This window comes from Polyodon spathula, chromosome 46 (genome assembly GCF_017654505.1).
Source record: "Polyodon spathula isolate WHYD16114869_AA chromosome 46, ASM1765450v1, whole genome shotgun sequence".
In the NCBI taxonomy this organism is placed as follows: Eukaryota; Metazoa; Chordata; class Actinopteri; order Acipenseriformes; family Polyodontidae; genus Polyodon; species Polyodon spathula.
In genome coordinates, this window is record NC_054579.1 from 385,068 (window position 1) to 399,411 (window position 14,344).

The following is a 14,344-nucleotide window of genomic DNA, read 5'->3' on the forward strand; positions in this document are numbered from 1 at the left end:
TGACTGTGTCCGTCTCTCTTTCTCTATCTCTGTAAATACAAGCAGCTTTTGAGTGAAAGTGGGGATAAAGCACAGATGTTAGGGACTGTCTTCAAAGTACAGCACCCACACAGAAACGCAGACACAGGAACACGTTATTATTATCAAGTCTTTCAGCTGAGGTTTTTCTCCAAAGAGACTTCCAGAGACTAGGGGGGGGTGAACTCTGCATCACCAACAACTGCTGCTGCTGCAGAGTCTCTTCCAATAGGACCTCGTTTGTTTGACGTCTCGTCCGAAGGTCGGAGCACAAGGAGGTGAAGCGACTCCATCAGGGTCACACGCACACAGCGAGTCGGAGGCTCAGCCGGGATTTGAACCTCCTGGTATCAAGACCCCCCCTTTCTCTAACCTCTGGGACCGGCCAGTCTCGTGTGATGTTAAAATGCCTCTCCTCTCTCTCTCTGGCTCTCCTCCTCCTCTCCTCTATCTCTTGCAACCAAATATTTCCCAACAGCTTTTGAAGAAGTTGCGACACGCAAAGGAAACACGGCCACCTCAAAGTAAAGGGAAGTCACTCGGAGAACCGAATTTAGAAAAAATAACGATAACAGGAACTCCTAAGTTACAAAGACAGATTTCTGCCTGCTCTCTTCACTGGGTCTGTTGCTCAACGTCAAACAAACGAGGTCCTATTGGAAGAGACTCTGCAGCAGCAGCAGTTGTTGGTGATGCAGAGTTCACCCCCCCAGTCTCTGGAAGTCTCTTTGGGAGAAAAGCCTCCGCTGATCGACTCGTTAATAATATTAATAATAATAATAATATCTAATACTGGGATTGGTGAAGCTCAGTCGTGCTCAGAAGGAAACGCAGCGACAGTGAGAATGTCTCCCAGCGCCTTGGCGAGATTATTCCCTCTTTTCCTGCTGGCTTTGAGAATGAAAGGTAGGGATGAATCGATCTCTCTCTCCCGGGGAAATACATTCCTGTATTTGTGGGTTTGTTGTTTTTGCTATAGTACGATTTTAACAGCAATATAATAATTGTTGTTTTATTATTATTATAGATGTTAAAAATCGTATATATTTATTTATAACGTAAAACTATGTTTCTTCAAACATAAACCAGCCTCTGTTTTCAACTCTGATAATTGTAATCCACACGGCCTCTTCTACCGGAAGGAGAGTTTGCGCAAGAATTTGTAATCACTGAAATATATAAATATATACACACACTGAGAGACACACGCACTGAAACACACACACGCATGTTAAACACACTTGTGTGTGAAACACACTGTGTGCGTGACTTTGTGTGTGCGTGACTTTTGTGTGTGACTTGTACGTGAATATATAATCTGACTTTGTGACAGTTTGTGACTTTGTTGTGTGTGCGTGCATGACTTTGTGTATGCGTGCGGGTGACTCTTGTGTGCGTGACTTTGTGCGTGACATTGTGTGACTCTGTAGATCGTGGTCACTGAGACACACGCACTGAAACACACACTGAGACATTTTTTGTTTTAATTTTTTTTTTTTTTTTTAAATGTTCCTTAATTAAACACACACACACTGAAACGCACACACTGAAACACACACATTATATATAGACTATTTCTGCTGCAAATTTACTTGAATATTGACAGGTTTTTTTTGTTTTAATTTATTTTTTTTTTTTTTTTAATTATACAGTCTGATTATTAAACTCCTAGTGAAAGCAGGACTGGATCACACTGCTGTGGCAGCGGGAGTCTGATTATTAAACTCCTAGTGAAAGCAGGACTGGATCACACTGCTGTGCAGCGGGAGTCTGATTATTAAGCTCCTAGTGAAAGCAGGACTGGATCACACTGCTGTGCAGCGGGAGTCTGATTATTAAACTCCTAGTGAAAGCAGGACTGGATCACACTGCTGTGCAGCGGGAGTCTGATTATTAAACTCCTAGTGAAACCAGGACTGGATCACACTGCTGTGCAGCGGGAGTCTGATTATTAAACTCCTAGTGAAAGCAGGACTGGATCACACTGCTGTGCAGCGGGAGTCTGATTATTAAACTCCTAGTGAAAGCAGGACTGGATCACACCGCTGTGCAGCGGGAGTCTGATTATTAAACTCCTAGTGAAAGCAGGACTGGATCACACTGCTGTGCAGCGGGAGTCTGATTCCCCTCCCTGTAGATAGACTTTGGTTGAAGGAAGTTTGTAGCTGATTTTATAATGGAGAGAGCTGCAGTGTATTGGTGTTTGCAGTGGGATATTTAGATGGAGGGATCAGGGCTGGTAATCAGACTCCTATTGCACAGCAGCGTGATCCAGTCCAGGTTTCACTGCTACCAGCTTGATCAGCCCCCAGTGTGTCTAGCGAACAAGCTCAGGTGTGTCTTATTATTAAACTCCTAGTGAAACCAGGACTGGATCACTCTATTATATAAAACCCTAGCAATTTGTTGACTGTTACAAAGCTGTGTCAACACAGCAGGTGTTGCCGTGGTTACACTGGAACTCGGCGACCCGGTTCGGGTGGCGCTGTCAGGAGACACCGTGGTTCTGAACTGCGCAGTCCACTTCCCCCCCAACTCCACCGGCGGGACTGTGGGGGTGTATCGCGTGGCGCCGGCCGGGGGACAAAGCCTAATCAGCGAAGAGAGCAAGTACCAGGCCACAGGCACGGAGAGCAAGACAGAGACAAAGAGGGTCGACTTCATCGCACACAACGCATCGTACACGGGGTACTATCACTGCCGCTACACCAGCGAGCAGGAGCGAGTCCAGAGATCCTGCTTCCTGCTCGTCAGAGGTCAGGACTGTGTGTATATATACACTGTGCGTGTGTAATAAATAGTAATGATGTTTAACCCTATACAGAGTACAGTCTGAAGTCTAATTATTATTATTAGAGAGAGAGAGAGAGAGAGAGATTAGAAACTCACACTAGTGCTGCTGCTGCACCCAATCCTGGGGTTCAGAGCTCCCCTCAATGAAGTCTAGTATTATTAATATTGCAATGATCAGGAGCCAGGAGTTTGAGCAGGGTTAGAAACTCACACTAGCCTGCTGCTGCTGCTGCACCCAGTCCTGGGGTTCAGAGCTCCCCTCAATGAAGTCTAGTATTATTAATATTGCAATGATCAGGAGCCAGGAGTTTGAGCAGGGTTAGAAACTCACACTAGCCCTGCTGCTGCTGCACCCAGTCCTGGGGTTCAGAGCTCCCCTCAATGAAGTCTATTATTATTAATATTGCAATGATCAGGAGCCAGGAGTTTGAGCAGGGTTAGAAACTCACACTAGCCCTGCTGCTGCTGCACCCAGTCCTGGGGTTCAGAGCTCCCCTCAATGAAGTCTAGTATTATTAATATTGCAATGATCAGGAGCCAGGAGTTTGAGCAGGGTTAGAAACTCACACTAGCCCTGCTGCTGCTGCTGCACCCAGTCCTGGGGTTCAGAGCTCCCCTCAATGAAGTCTAGTATTATTAATATTGCAATGATCAGGAGCCAGGAGTTTGAGCAGGGTTAGAAACTCACACTAGCCCTGCTGCTGCTGCACCCAGTCCTGGGGTTCAGAGCTCCCCTCAATGAAGTCTAGTATTATTAATATTGCAATGATCAGGAGGCAGGAGTTTGAGCAGGGTTACAAACTCACACTAGCCCTGCTGCTGCTGCACCCAGTCCTGGGGCTCAGAGCTCCCCTCAGTCTCTAAGCTGGCTGTGTGTTTTTGTTTTAGATCAGGGGTACACAGAGCCCCCGTCCTCCTTTAAGGTTGTTGTCGCTCTGTTCGTTATCAGCATCATCTTCCTGGTCTTCAGTGTGTCTGGAACTGGGGTCCTGCTGTGGAAGAGAAGGGTGAGAGAGGGAGGGGAGGGAGGAGAGGAGGAGGGTGAGAGAGGGAGGGGAGAGGAGAGGAGAGGGGAGAGAGAGAGAAGAGAGGAGAGGAGGAGAGGAGAGGAGAGGAGGGAGGAGAGGAGAGAGGGGGAGGAGGGGGAGAGGAGAGAGGAGGAGAGAGAGAGAGAGGAGGGGAGGGAGGAGAGGAGAGGAGAGGAAGAGGAGGGAGGGAGGGGAGAGGGGGAGAGGGGGAGGGGGCAGGGAGGAGGGGAAGGAGGGGGAGGGGGGGGGGAGGGAGGAGAGGAGGGGGGGAGGGTGAGAGGGGAGGGAGGGGGGAGGGAGAGGGGGGGAGGGGGGGAAGGGAGGGGGGGGAGGAGGGAGGGAGGGAGAGGGTGAGAGGGAGAGGAGGGAGAGGAGGAAGGTGAGAGGGAGGGGGGAGGGAGGGAGGAGGGAGGGAGGAGGAGGTGAGGGAGGGAGGGGAGGGAGGGAGAGGAGGGTGAGAGGGAGAGGAGGAGGGAAGGAGAGGGGCAGAAGAACGTTCTCATTGGAATGCGTGATAGTCGCAGAGCGATGACCTCACGGGAATGCGAGATACAGTTGCACGGTGATGCCCTCCCGTTTTGTTTCCAATGCAGGTCTGTGCCTGTTCTGAGACTGAAGAGAGAAAGACAGAGAGACACACAGAGACAGAGAGAGACACAGCGAGAGACACCAAGAGAGTCTCAAAGAGACTAGTGTGTTTCACTGTCCTTGGGTTTGGGAGGTAGATGTGACCTCACACACCACTCACCATGTGTGTGTGTGTGTGTGTATACATGCATTGTGTGTGTTTTTACTGTATCTCATGTACGATGCATTTCTCTGTGTTTTTAGTATTGTGGATTTTCCTCTTGTTGCTGCATCTTTTAAAGCACTTTGTGACGGTGCTCCACTGTGAAAGGCTCTATATAAAATATTGATTAATAATTTAATAACTATTATTATGATTGTGTATTGTGTGGTGCTTCGCAGCATTGTAACATTGCAGGGCCACAACAACAACAACCCACATATACTACCAATAAAACACCAAAAACCAAAGAAAGACTCCCCGACCTCGTTGTGTTACAGGAGAGTATAAAGTGAGAGCTGTAGATAGTGGGTTTCTTTCTGTTCTTGAAGTTTTGTCTCCTGCCTTTTTCTTCTTCTTCTTCTTCCTTTATCTTCCAACTAACACTCTTTCTCTAGAGATCTTTAGTAGTAGTAGTAGTAGTAGTAGTAGTTATTTGTATTATATTAAGCTCCGATATTAATTAATTCTCTTAAACAGTGTTGACAGATCATTTAATTAAGAAATGCAAAAAATTTTTACAAACTAGTAAAAATGTAGCAGGGATTAAAAAATAATATATAATAATAAAATATAATATATAATATTATTATTATTATTATTATTATTATATTATTATTATTATTGTTTTGTTTTTTTTAATTTTTCAGGTTCGGACGAATCAGCCACAGAGCGCTGCAGCCAGCGAGGCAATCTCTGAATCGGTCTACGAGATTCTGTGATACCCCCCCCCCCCCCCCCCCCCCTCGTACCAGTATCCCCCTGTCAGCCCCCTCCTAGCGGATTGGAGATTGTATAACAATTTTGAACAAATTAGGCATTTTTTGCATTAAACAGTGTACATCATTTGTTATTAGATTTTGTTGTGTTTTAAATAATACTCCTGAACGCATTGATTGTTGTTTATTATTATTATTATTATTATTAGTGTACATAGTACTTTACGCAACGAAATAACGTCGTTAGTCTTGAGGGGACGTGCGGCACGTGTCGGTGCACACTAGGTCGGACCGAAGTCGCTTTTAAAGTAATCAGATCCCGACTGCACGTGTGGGAATCAGACTCCCGCTGCACAGCAGTGTGATCCAGTCCTGCTTTCACTAGGAGTTTAATAATCAGACTCCCGCTGCACAGCAGTGTGATCCAGTCCTGCTTTCACTAGGAGTTTAATAATCAGACTCCCGCTGCACAGCAGTGTGATCCAGTCCTGCTTTCACTAGGAGTTTAATAATCAGACTCCCGCTGCACAGCAGTGTGATCCAGTCCTGCTTTCACTAGGAGTTTAATAATCAGACTCCCGCTGCACAGCAGTGTGATCCAGTCCTGCTTTCACTAGGAGTTTAATAATCAGACTCCCGCTGCACAGCGGTGTGATCCAGTCCTGCTTTCACTAGGAGTTTAATAATCAGACTCCCGCTGCACAGCAGTGTGATCCAGTCCTGCTTTCACTAGGAGTTTAATAATCAGACTCCCGCTGCACAGCAGTGTGATCCAGTCCTGCTTTCACTAGGAGTTTAATAATCAGACTCCCGCTGCACAGCAGTGTGATCCAGTCCTGCTTTCACTAGGAGTTTAATAATCAGACTCCCGCTGCACAGCAGTGTGATCCAGTCCTGCTTTCACTAGGAGGTTAATAATAAGACACACCTGAGCTTGTTAGCTAGACACACTGGGGGCTGATCAAGCTGGTAGCAGTGAAACCTGGACTGGATCACACTGCTGTGCAGTGGGAGTGATAATAATAAGAAGAAGAAAGACAGGCTGTATAAACTTTTATAAAACACATTTTTAAAACATTTACAAAGTAATTTTTCTCTCTCTCTCTCTCTCTGTTATTTTGATGCGTTATTATTAATTTATTCACACAAGCCGATCATATTGACAGATTACATAATCAATTAGACTCATTCATTCAATACCGCGGTATAGAGAACCTGCGTGACGTCAAATCGGTGACGACACGCCCTCAGCAGACATGGCGGAGGCGGCGGCTTCAATCCTCGGCTTCCCTCCCCCATTGAGAAACAGCGTGTCTCCGCCGGTCCGCCCTGACGCCGGGCTGGACGCAGCCGCGCCCTCACTCGAAATGGCGGCCGAAGGCGATTTCTTGCTTCGTTACCGAGCCGTGTCGAACAAACTGAAAAAGTAAGATTGTTATAAATTAAATAAATCAAGCAAACAAATAAATTAAAATGCAGTATCGCTGCTGGTTAGGAATATGTAAACCCCTTGGAAAAAAAAAAAAAGGTTTGAGAGATTTAGAGAAAGGTCGCCAGCCTGCATTTCATTTCTTGTTTCCTTATTATTATTATTATTATTATTATTATTATATTATTATAGTTTTCTGATTAATATCTCCAGCATCGATAGTGCTGAGATGACGTGTTTTGCTGTTGTTGATTTCGAACCCTGGTTTATATTGAATGACGTGTTCGTTGTTTGTTTGTTTGTTTGTTTGTTTGTTGTTTGTTATTTGATAACAGCTTATTCTTCTGGATTTCTCTAGCCCTGCGGTCGCAGATGAGATGATAGAGAAAGAGAAGGAGAGGCGATCTCTTATTGCACTGACTCTATAATAATTATTCACAATATCTGAAGACCTCCAGAGGTCTCCTCTTCAGGTAAAAGCGGTTTAAAAAACACACACCTGCAGCCTGGTCCCTTGCGTTAGACTCAAAACTGCTTGTCTTTCTTCAAATTCCTGATGCAGCTGAATATTAATCTCTCTTTCCAGCTTTAAACCTGAAGAGGAGACCTCTGGAGGTCTTCAGAGCTTGTGAATAATTATTATAGAGTCAGTGCAATAAGAGATCGCCTCTCCTTCTCTCTGCCTGTCATATATCTGTGTTAATATTGTCTGTGGTTAGGCGTGTGTGTGCCTTCACTAACTTTATCATTATTATTGTTATTATAATTGATATTATTATTATTATTATCGCACTGTGTAACACAATTTTTGTTCTTGGCTAGTAAGGGTTATTTCCTAATTGCTTATGCCTCAAAAGTATAGAAAATGGCTATTATTCCCCACAAACTTTGCTTTTGTGACCAGGACAGTGATATTTCAAAATATCACTATTTCCAACGGGAAAACGGGCAAATGTGTGTCTCTTCGTTCACATAAAGTCAGAAAAAAACAACATATGAATCCAAATTAACATGTATTTATACTAAAGTAATACAAAAATGACTACAAAAGATTTAGAAGGGAGTAGTTTTTCGAGATTTACGATTATACTGTAAATACATGTTAATTTGGATTCATATGTTGTTTTTTTCTGACTTTATGTGAACGAAGAGACACACATTTGCCCGTTTTCCCGTTGGAAATAGTGATATTTTGAAATATCACTGTCCTGGTCACAAAAGCAAAGTTTGTGGGGAATAATAGCCATTTTCTATAGTTTTGAGGCACAAGCAATTAGGAAATAACCCTCACTAGCCAGGAACACCCTTCTTGTTTGTTTGTTACACAGGGTTATTGATGTTATTCTGTATTTTGTGTTGGTGGCTGTCAATGATAATAAAAAGGTTGCTGGATATTTTTTTTTTTGATCTCCTTGTTTTTATTTCAGACGTTTCTTAAGAAAGCCGAACGTGGCCGAAGCGAGTGAGCAGTTCGGTGGGTGATAAAGACTTTATTTCTTTGCGTTCATTTTATTTTATAAATGTTCTATAATAATACATCATTTAAACTCGCTTTCCGAGTCAATCATATGCCTTTTAATATTCATAATAATACTAGACTTCATTGAGGGGAGCTCTGAACCCCAGGACTGGGTGCAGCAGCAGCAGGGCTAGTGTGAGTTTGTAACCCTGCTCAAACTCCTGGCTCCTGATCATTGCAATATTAATAATACTAGACTTCATTGAGGGGAGCTCTGAACCCCAGGACTGGGTGCAGCAGCAGCAGCAGGGCTAGTGTGAGTTTGTAACCCTGCTCAAACTCCTGGCTCCTGATCATTGCAATATTAATAATACTAGACTTCATTGAGGGGAGCTCTGAACCCCAGGACTGGGTGCAGCAGCAGCAGGGCTAGTGTGAGTTTCTAACACTGCTCAAACTCCGTCTTTTTATAGATAGTTTTTTATGGCTCATTGTAGGATTCAGCCCGTTTCGGAGGATCGAACGTAACCTCCCCCCCTCGAAGGGACGAGCGGTCGGTTTGAGGGACCGCGTTGCGGTAAAAATGTTCTACATCGTAAAGTTATTCCCATGGGTCCAGTCACATGGCTCAATATTCATTAATAATACTAGACTCGTTGAGGGACCTAGGACTCCCCAACGGGCTGTGAGTTTCTAACCCTGCTCAAACTCCTTGCTCCTGATCATTGCAATATTAATAATACTAGCCTTCATTGAGGGGAGCTCTGAGCCCCAGGACTGCATCAGCAGCAGTAGGACTTGCCCACGCTCTGAACCCCAGGACCGGGGATCAGCAGCAGCAGGGAGCAGCATAAAGCGCAGCAGCCAGCAAGAGCAGCAGCAGGGCTAGTGTGAGTTTCTAACCCTGCTCAAACTCCTGCCTCCTGATCATTGCAATATTAATAATACTAGACTTCATTGAGGGGAGCTCTGAACCCCAGGACTGGGTGCAGCAGCAGCAGGGCTAGTGTGAGTTTCTAACCCTGCTCTAAACTCCTCTCTCCTCTCTCTCTCTCCTCCTCTCTCTCTCCCTCTCCCTCTCTGAGAAGGGCCTTTGCGCAAGGGGGGAGGAGTCGATGCAGAAACCCACAAGATTGGAGAGAGCAAGAGAGAGGAAACAGGAGCGTAGAGAGCCAGGGAAGAGACTGGCGTATGCCGCATTCTTTCACTGTCGTCGAAGATTCGGTTGGTTTTCACTTAATTATGGAAGACATGCTACATGGTCCCGGAGCGATGGCGCGGTAAGACTTGCCCAGTTCTCTTCAATTTAAAAACAGCGATCAATAATCAATGAATCGATTTCACAACCCCTGGTTTGTCTCGAACTGGAGCTTCTGCGAGCAAATTCACAGAACGCAGAATTTTGACAATCCCTTAAAAAAAAAAAAAAAAAAAAAAAAATTGGTTGACTTTTGAATGATTGAACTTGGTTTTACTGCATCGCCTCTAAACGGCCACCAGGTGTCACCCAAGCTCCATGTAAAAAAAAAAAAAAAAAAATTAAATTAACTTGCAAATTAAAACCAACAATGAAAATAAACTGTCGGTATATTTAACAGTGACTTTGTTTATAAAAACCATTGTATTATTATTATTATTATTTATTGATTTAAGTGGTCTACATTATGAAATATGAAGTGCCTCCCCTCTCTGTTTTTCCCCTCTCTCTAGCTGTGAGCAGACTCTGTTCAACGCCCCGGGCGAAGCCCTGTCGCTCACTGAAGCCGCCCGTCTCTTCATGGAGGCTGAGCGGGAGACGCAGCAACTGCGAAGCCCAGGCTTCGAGGAGCACCTGCAGGCCGCGATCAACTGCTACAGCTTTGCAGTGAAGGTGAGAGGAGAGAGATAGAGGAGAGAGAGAGAGAGAGAGAGAGAGAGAGAGGAGAGAGAGAGAGAGAGATAGAGGAGAGAGAGGGGAGATAGAGGGGAGACTAGGAGTTTAATAATCAGACTCCTGCTGCACAGCGGTGTGATCCAGTCCTGGTTTCACTAGGAGTTTAATAATCAGACTCCCGCTGCACAGCAGTGTGATCCAGTCCTGCTTTCACTAGGAGTTTAATAATCAGACTCCCGCTGCACAGCAGTGTGATCCAGTCCTGCTTTCACTAGGAGTTTAATAATAAGACACACCTGAGCTTGTTAGCTAGACACACTGGGGGCTGATCAAGCTGGTAGCAGCTGAAACCTGGACTGGATCACACTGCTGTGCAATAGGAGTCTGATTCCCAGCCCTGATCCCTCTGTCTAAATATCCCACTGCAAACCACCAATTACACTGCAGCTCTCTCCACTATAAAATCGGCTACAAACCTCCTTCAACTAAAGTCTCTCTACAGGGAGGGGAATCAGACTCCCGCTGCTTTGTTTTTTTTCCATTTTTTCAGGTCTATATTGAAATGAATCAGCCAGTGATGGCAGCCAGTCTGTGTCTTGAACTGGGAAACGCACTGAAGGTGAGAGCAGTGGGATCCAGTCCTGCTTTCACTAGGAGTTTAATAATAAGACACACCTGCTGAGCTTGTGACCTCACAGTTAGAGGGACTGGGAGGGATCAGACTGCCGGCACAGCAGGAGTCTGATTCCAGCCCTGGACTGGAAAAATAAGACACACTGCTTGTTTCGCGTACACTGCAGCGCCTATGTCGGCGACCAGTCACTTTGGACCTTGACCTAGTGTGACATGGAAGGCGTAGGGACTAGACAGAAGATTGATAGGGTGACCGTGGTTATTATGTCTCGAGAGAGCGTTTATTTTAGTAGATGTTCAGGTTATCATGAAGTGATTTCAGAGGAGATGTCCTCCCTTTAGTCTGCTAGGGCGACGACACAAAAATAAAAAAGTCACGGATATAACTTTATTAGCAGGTTACTACCGTCGGTCAGACCTTGCAGAACTTGACCCTTTGCGTTGACTTCCAGAGAGAGGAGAGAGGAGAGGAGAGGAGAGACAGAGAGAGAGAGAGGAGAGAGGGAGAGAGGGAGGGAGGGAGGGTGGAGTTAATAAAGCTAATAAGTCAGAGAATGGGTTTGCAAGTCTTGTTTTTCTCTCTCCTCCTCTCTCTCTCTCTCTCTCACCTGCTCTCTCACGGACCTCTCTCCCTCTCTCTCAATTCTATATTGTGCTCAGAGGCTGCAGTTTATTTCCAGAGAGCTGCAGAGCTGCAGATTCAGGTTCCTATGGAATGCCTGCTTTCACTGGGCTGTGCGGCCACTTGCAAAATACTGACCCCCCCCCCCCCCCCCCCCCCCCCCCCCCCCCCGCCCCCCCCCCCCCCCCCCCCCCCCCCCCCCTCCGCTCATATAGCTTCTCTCGGCGCTCTCTGAGTGAGCTCCTAATAATCTAAATCGTGCTATATTTTTATTATTATTATTATTATTTAAATTGTCCTCTCCCCTTCTCTCTCTCTCTCTCTCTCTCTCTCTCGCTCGCTCTCCTAGCTGTCTAGCTCTACTACATCTATATCCTCTCTCTTTCTCTCTCTCTCTCTCCCATCTCTCTCTCTCTCTCTCTCTCTCTCTCTTTCCCTCTCTCGCTCTCTCTCTCGATCTCTCTCTTTCTCCCTCTCTCACTCTCTCTCTCTCTCTCCTCTCTCGCTCTCTCCTCTCTCTCTCTCTCTCTCTCTCTCCTCTCTCTCTTCTCTCTCTCTCTCTCTCTTCCTCTCTCTCTAGCTCTATCTATCTCTTTTCTCTCTCTCGTCTCTCTCCTCTCTCCTCTCCCCCTCCTCTCTCCTCTCTCTCCGAGAAGAAGCGAGGAGGCCAATTCTCTCTCTCTCTCTCTCTCTCTCTCTCTCTCCCTCCTCTCTCCTCCTCTCTCTCTCTCCCTATCTCTCTCCCTCTCTCTCTCTCGCTCTCTCTCTCTCTCGCTCTTTCTCTCTCTCTCTTTCTACTCTTTCTCTCTCCTCTCTCTCCTCTCTCCCTCTCTCCTCTCTCTCCCTCTCTCTCTCTTTCTTTCTCTCTTTCTCTCTCTCTCTTTCTCTTTCTCTCCCTCTCTCTCTCTCCTCTCTCTCTTCTCTCTCTCTCTCTATCTCTCTCTTTCTCTCTCTCTCTCTTTTTCTCTCTCTCTCTCCTCTCTCTCTCGCTCCTCTCTCTCTCTCTCCTCTCCTCTCGTGTCTTCTCTCTCTCTCTCTCTTCTCTCTCTCTCTCCTCTCTCTCTCTCCCGAGATTTTGATGCAGCTCTCTCTCTCTTCACTGAAATGCAGTTTCTCATCCAGGAGAGGGCGCTGCAGGTCCCAGGAACCAGCACCCCAGTGGGTGAGTCTCTTATTGGGGTTGCCGAGGGCTACCGAGCCACACTTGTCGTACAACTTAGTGGATCCTCTCTCCCTCCTCTCTCGACTCCTCTCTCTTCTGATCCTTTCTCATGTTCTCGTCTTTTCTCTCTGTTTCCTGCAGGCTCCTTCTCTGGATGTGTCTGGCGCGGTGTGAGATCTCTCTCTCTCTGAGTCTCTGACGAGGGCGAACAGAGAGAGAGAGAGAGGAGAGGAGATGGAGAGAGAGAGAGAGGAGAGGAGCTTCACGACGATGACTACGCCTTCTGTACACTGTCTCTCTCATAATAGAGAGGAGAGGAGAGGAGCGGAGAGAGTAAATTACAGTTTCTGTCACGTTCCACCTCAGCCTCTCCTCTCCCCCTCCCCCCCCCCCCTCCCCCCGTCAGAGCAAGGTACGGTGGGGGGCGATTCAGCCACTGCCAGGGTAGGGAGCCAGAACCGCGACCCACACCCACAACCCACACCAACCACAAACCCACACCAACCCCATTCACCACAACCCGTTTGTGTGAAAATTGCGCACATGCTGTCACCAAACACACACACACACCAACACACCCACCCACACACCTGTTTGTTGAAATTTGACATGCATGTTTTTGTCCTGCAGTGAATTTCCTGCAGGAGAGCGTGTTCCTTCTGCTGCAGTCAGTGGTGGTGAGTGTGTGCGTCTCTCTGTGTGTGCGTCTCTCTCTGTCTCTGTGTATGTCTGTCTCTCTCTGTCTCTGTATCTCCTCTCTCTCTCTCTCTCTGTCTCTGTGTCTCACTGTCTCTCTCTGTGTCTCATTTTAAAGACCCTGTATTAAACGCCCTCACTCTGTTTATTTTGACCCCTAGATGGCCTGTCAGGAAAAGGACATCGACTCCCTAAAATCTCTGCAGATGGAGCTGTGGTAAGCAGGCCCTGACTCCTTTCTACAAGCAGCTATTGAATCCGTCCAGCCCTACCAGAACTACAGCTCCCAGCATGCCTCTGCACCTGCGGCAGTGGTGGGGGGATGCTGGGAGCTGTAGTTCTTTAACTGCAATGCGCTGTGCTGTGGTCTTGAATAAACTCAAACTCTCTCTCTCTCTCCCCCCCCACCCCCCCCCCTCCGTCCCCCCCCCCCCCCCCCCCCCTCCCCTCTCTCAGGCCTCTGCTCAGCCCTGAACAGAATCAGCTGCTTCACCTGTTGGTTCTGGAGAGAGTGTCTGCGTCCGGGCAAGGGGTCTGATCCTGGGCCCGGCTGGACTGACTTCCGTCTGTGAGGGGCTGTTTCGCACCACACACCACCGGCTCAGAGGGCTCGTTTATTAATATTTTATATTGTTTATTATTCTGTTGTTGTTGTTATGATTTGTTGTTATTATTTATTATTATTATTTATTATTAGCTGCACATTATTGATTTCTTTCTTCTGCGTTAATAAATGTGAAACAGTGCTGCTCCTTCTGGTTTCATTATTTTTGTAGTCTTGATAGTGTGTGTTTATAGGCATAGATAGCGTGTGTGTGTGTGGTGTGTCCGTCTCAGGTCACGGGGGGGGGTTGACCACAGGTGTTATAGTATATTATATATCAGTGTGTGTGTGTGTCTATACAGGCAGCGTCAGTATATTAGCTCGTGTCTATCAGTAGGGTGCAGTTGATAATATAGGGTGTGTCAGTCTCAGATGTCGTAACAGTGTGACAGTGATATACTCAACAGTGTCTAGAGCATTATACATCTATTGGCGTGTGTGTGTCTGGTCAGTGTGTGTCCAGTGTGGCAGGTATATAATCAGTAGGGTTTGTGTGTGTGTGTCTATCAGGTCTGTCAGTG

The 14,344-nt window shown here is 46.5% G+C and overlaps 2 protein-coding genes across 2 annotated transcripts; both read left to right on the top strand.

Annotated features, from left to right (window-relative positions):
* The first annotated feature begins 231 nt into the window (after positions 1 to 231).
* On the top strand, positions 232 to 4,564 carry LOC121306070 (NFAT activation molecule 1-like). The gene is made up of 4 exons (XM_041237772.1): positions 232 to 924; positions 2,454 to 2,774; positions 3,700 to 3,818; positions 4,433 to 4,564. The coding sequence occupies exons 1-4, from the start codon at positions 711 to 713 to the stop codon at positions 4,562 to 4,564; spliced, it is 786 nt and encodes a 261-aa protein (XP_041093706.1). The 5' UTR covers positions 232 to 710.
* Positions 4,565 to 6,500: 1,936 nt separating this feature from the next.
* Positions 6,501 to 13,802, top strand: f8a (coagulation factor VIII associated). The gene is made up of 12 exons (XM_041237774.1): positions 6,501 to 6,771; positions 8,202 to 8,248; positions 9,453 to 9,513; positions 9,944 to 10,103; positions 10,657 to 10,725; positions 11,393 to 11,498; positions 12,428 to 12,523; positions 12,665 to 12,701; positions 12,930 to 12,967; positions 13,154 to 13,200; positions 13,381 to 13,436; positions 13,676 to 13,802. The coding sequence occupies exons 1-12, from the start codon at positions 6,602 to 6,604 to the stop codon at positions 13,755 to 13,757; spliced, it is 969 nt and encodes a 322-aa protein (XP_041093708.1). The 5' UTR covers positions 6,501 to 6,601; the 3' UTR covers positions 13,758 to 13,802.
* The last annotated feature ends 542 nt before the right edge of the window (positions 13,803 to 14,344 follow it).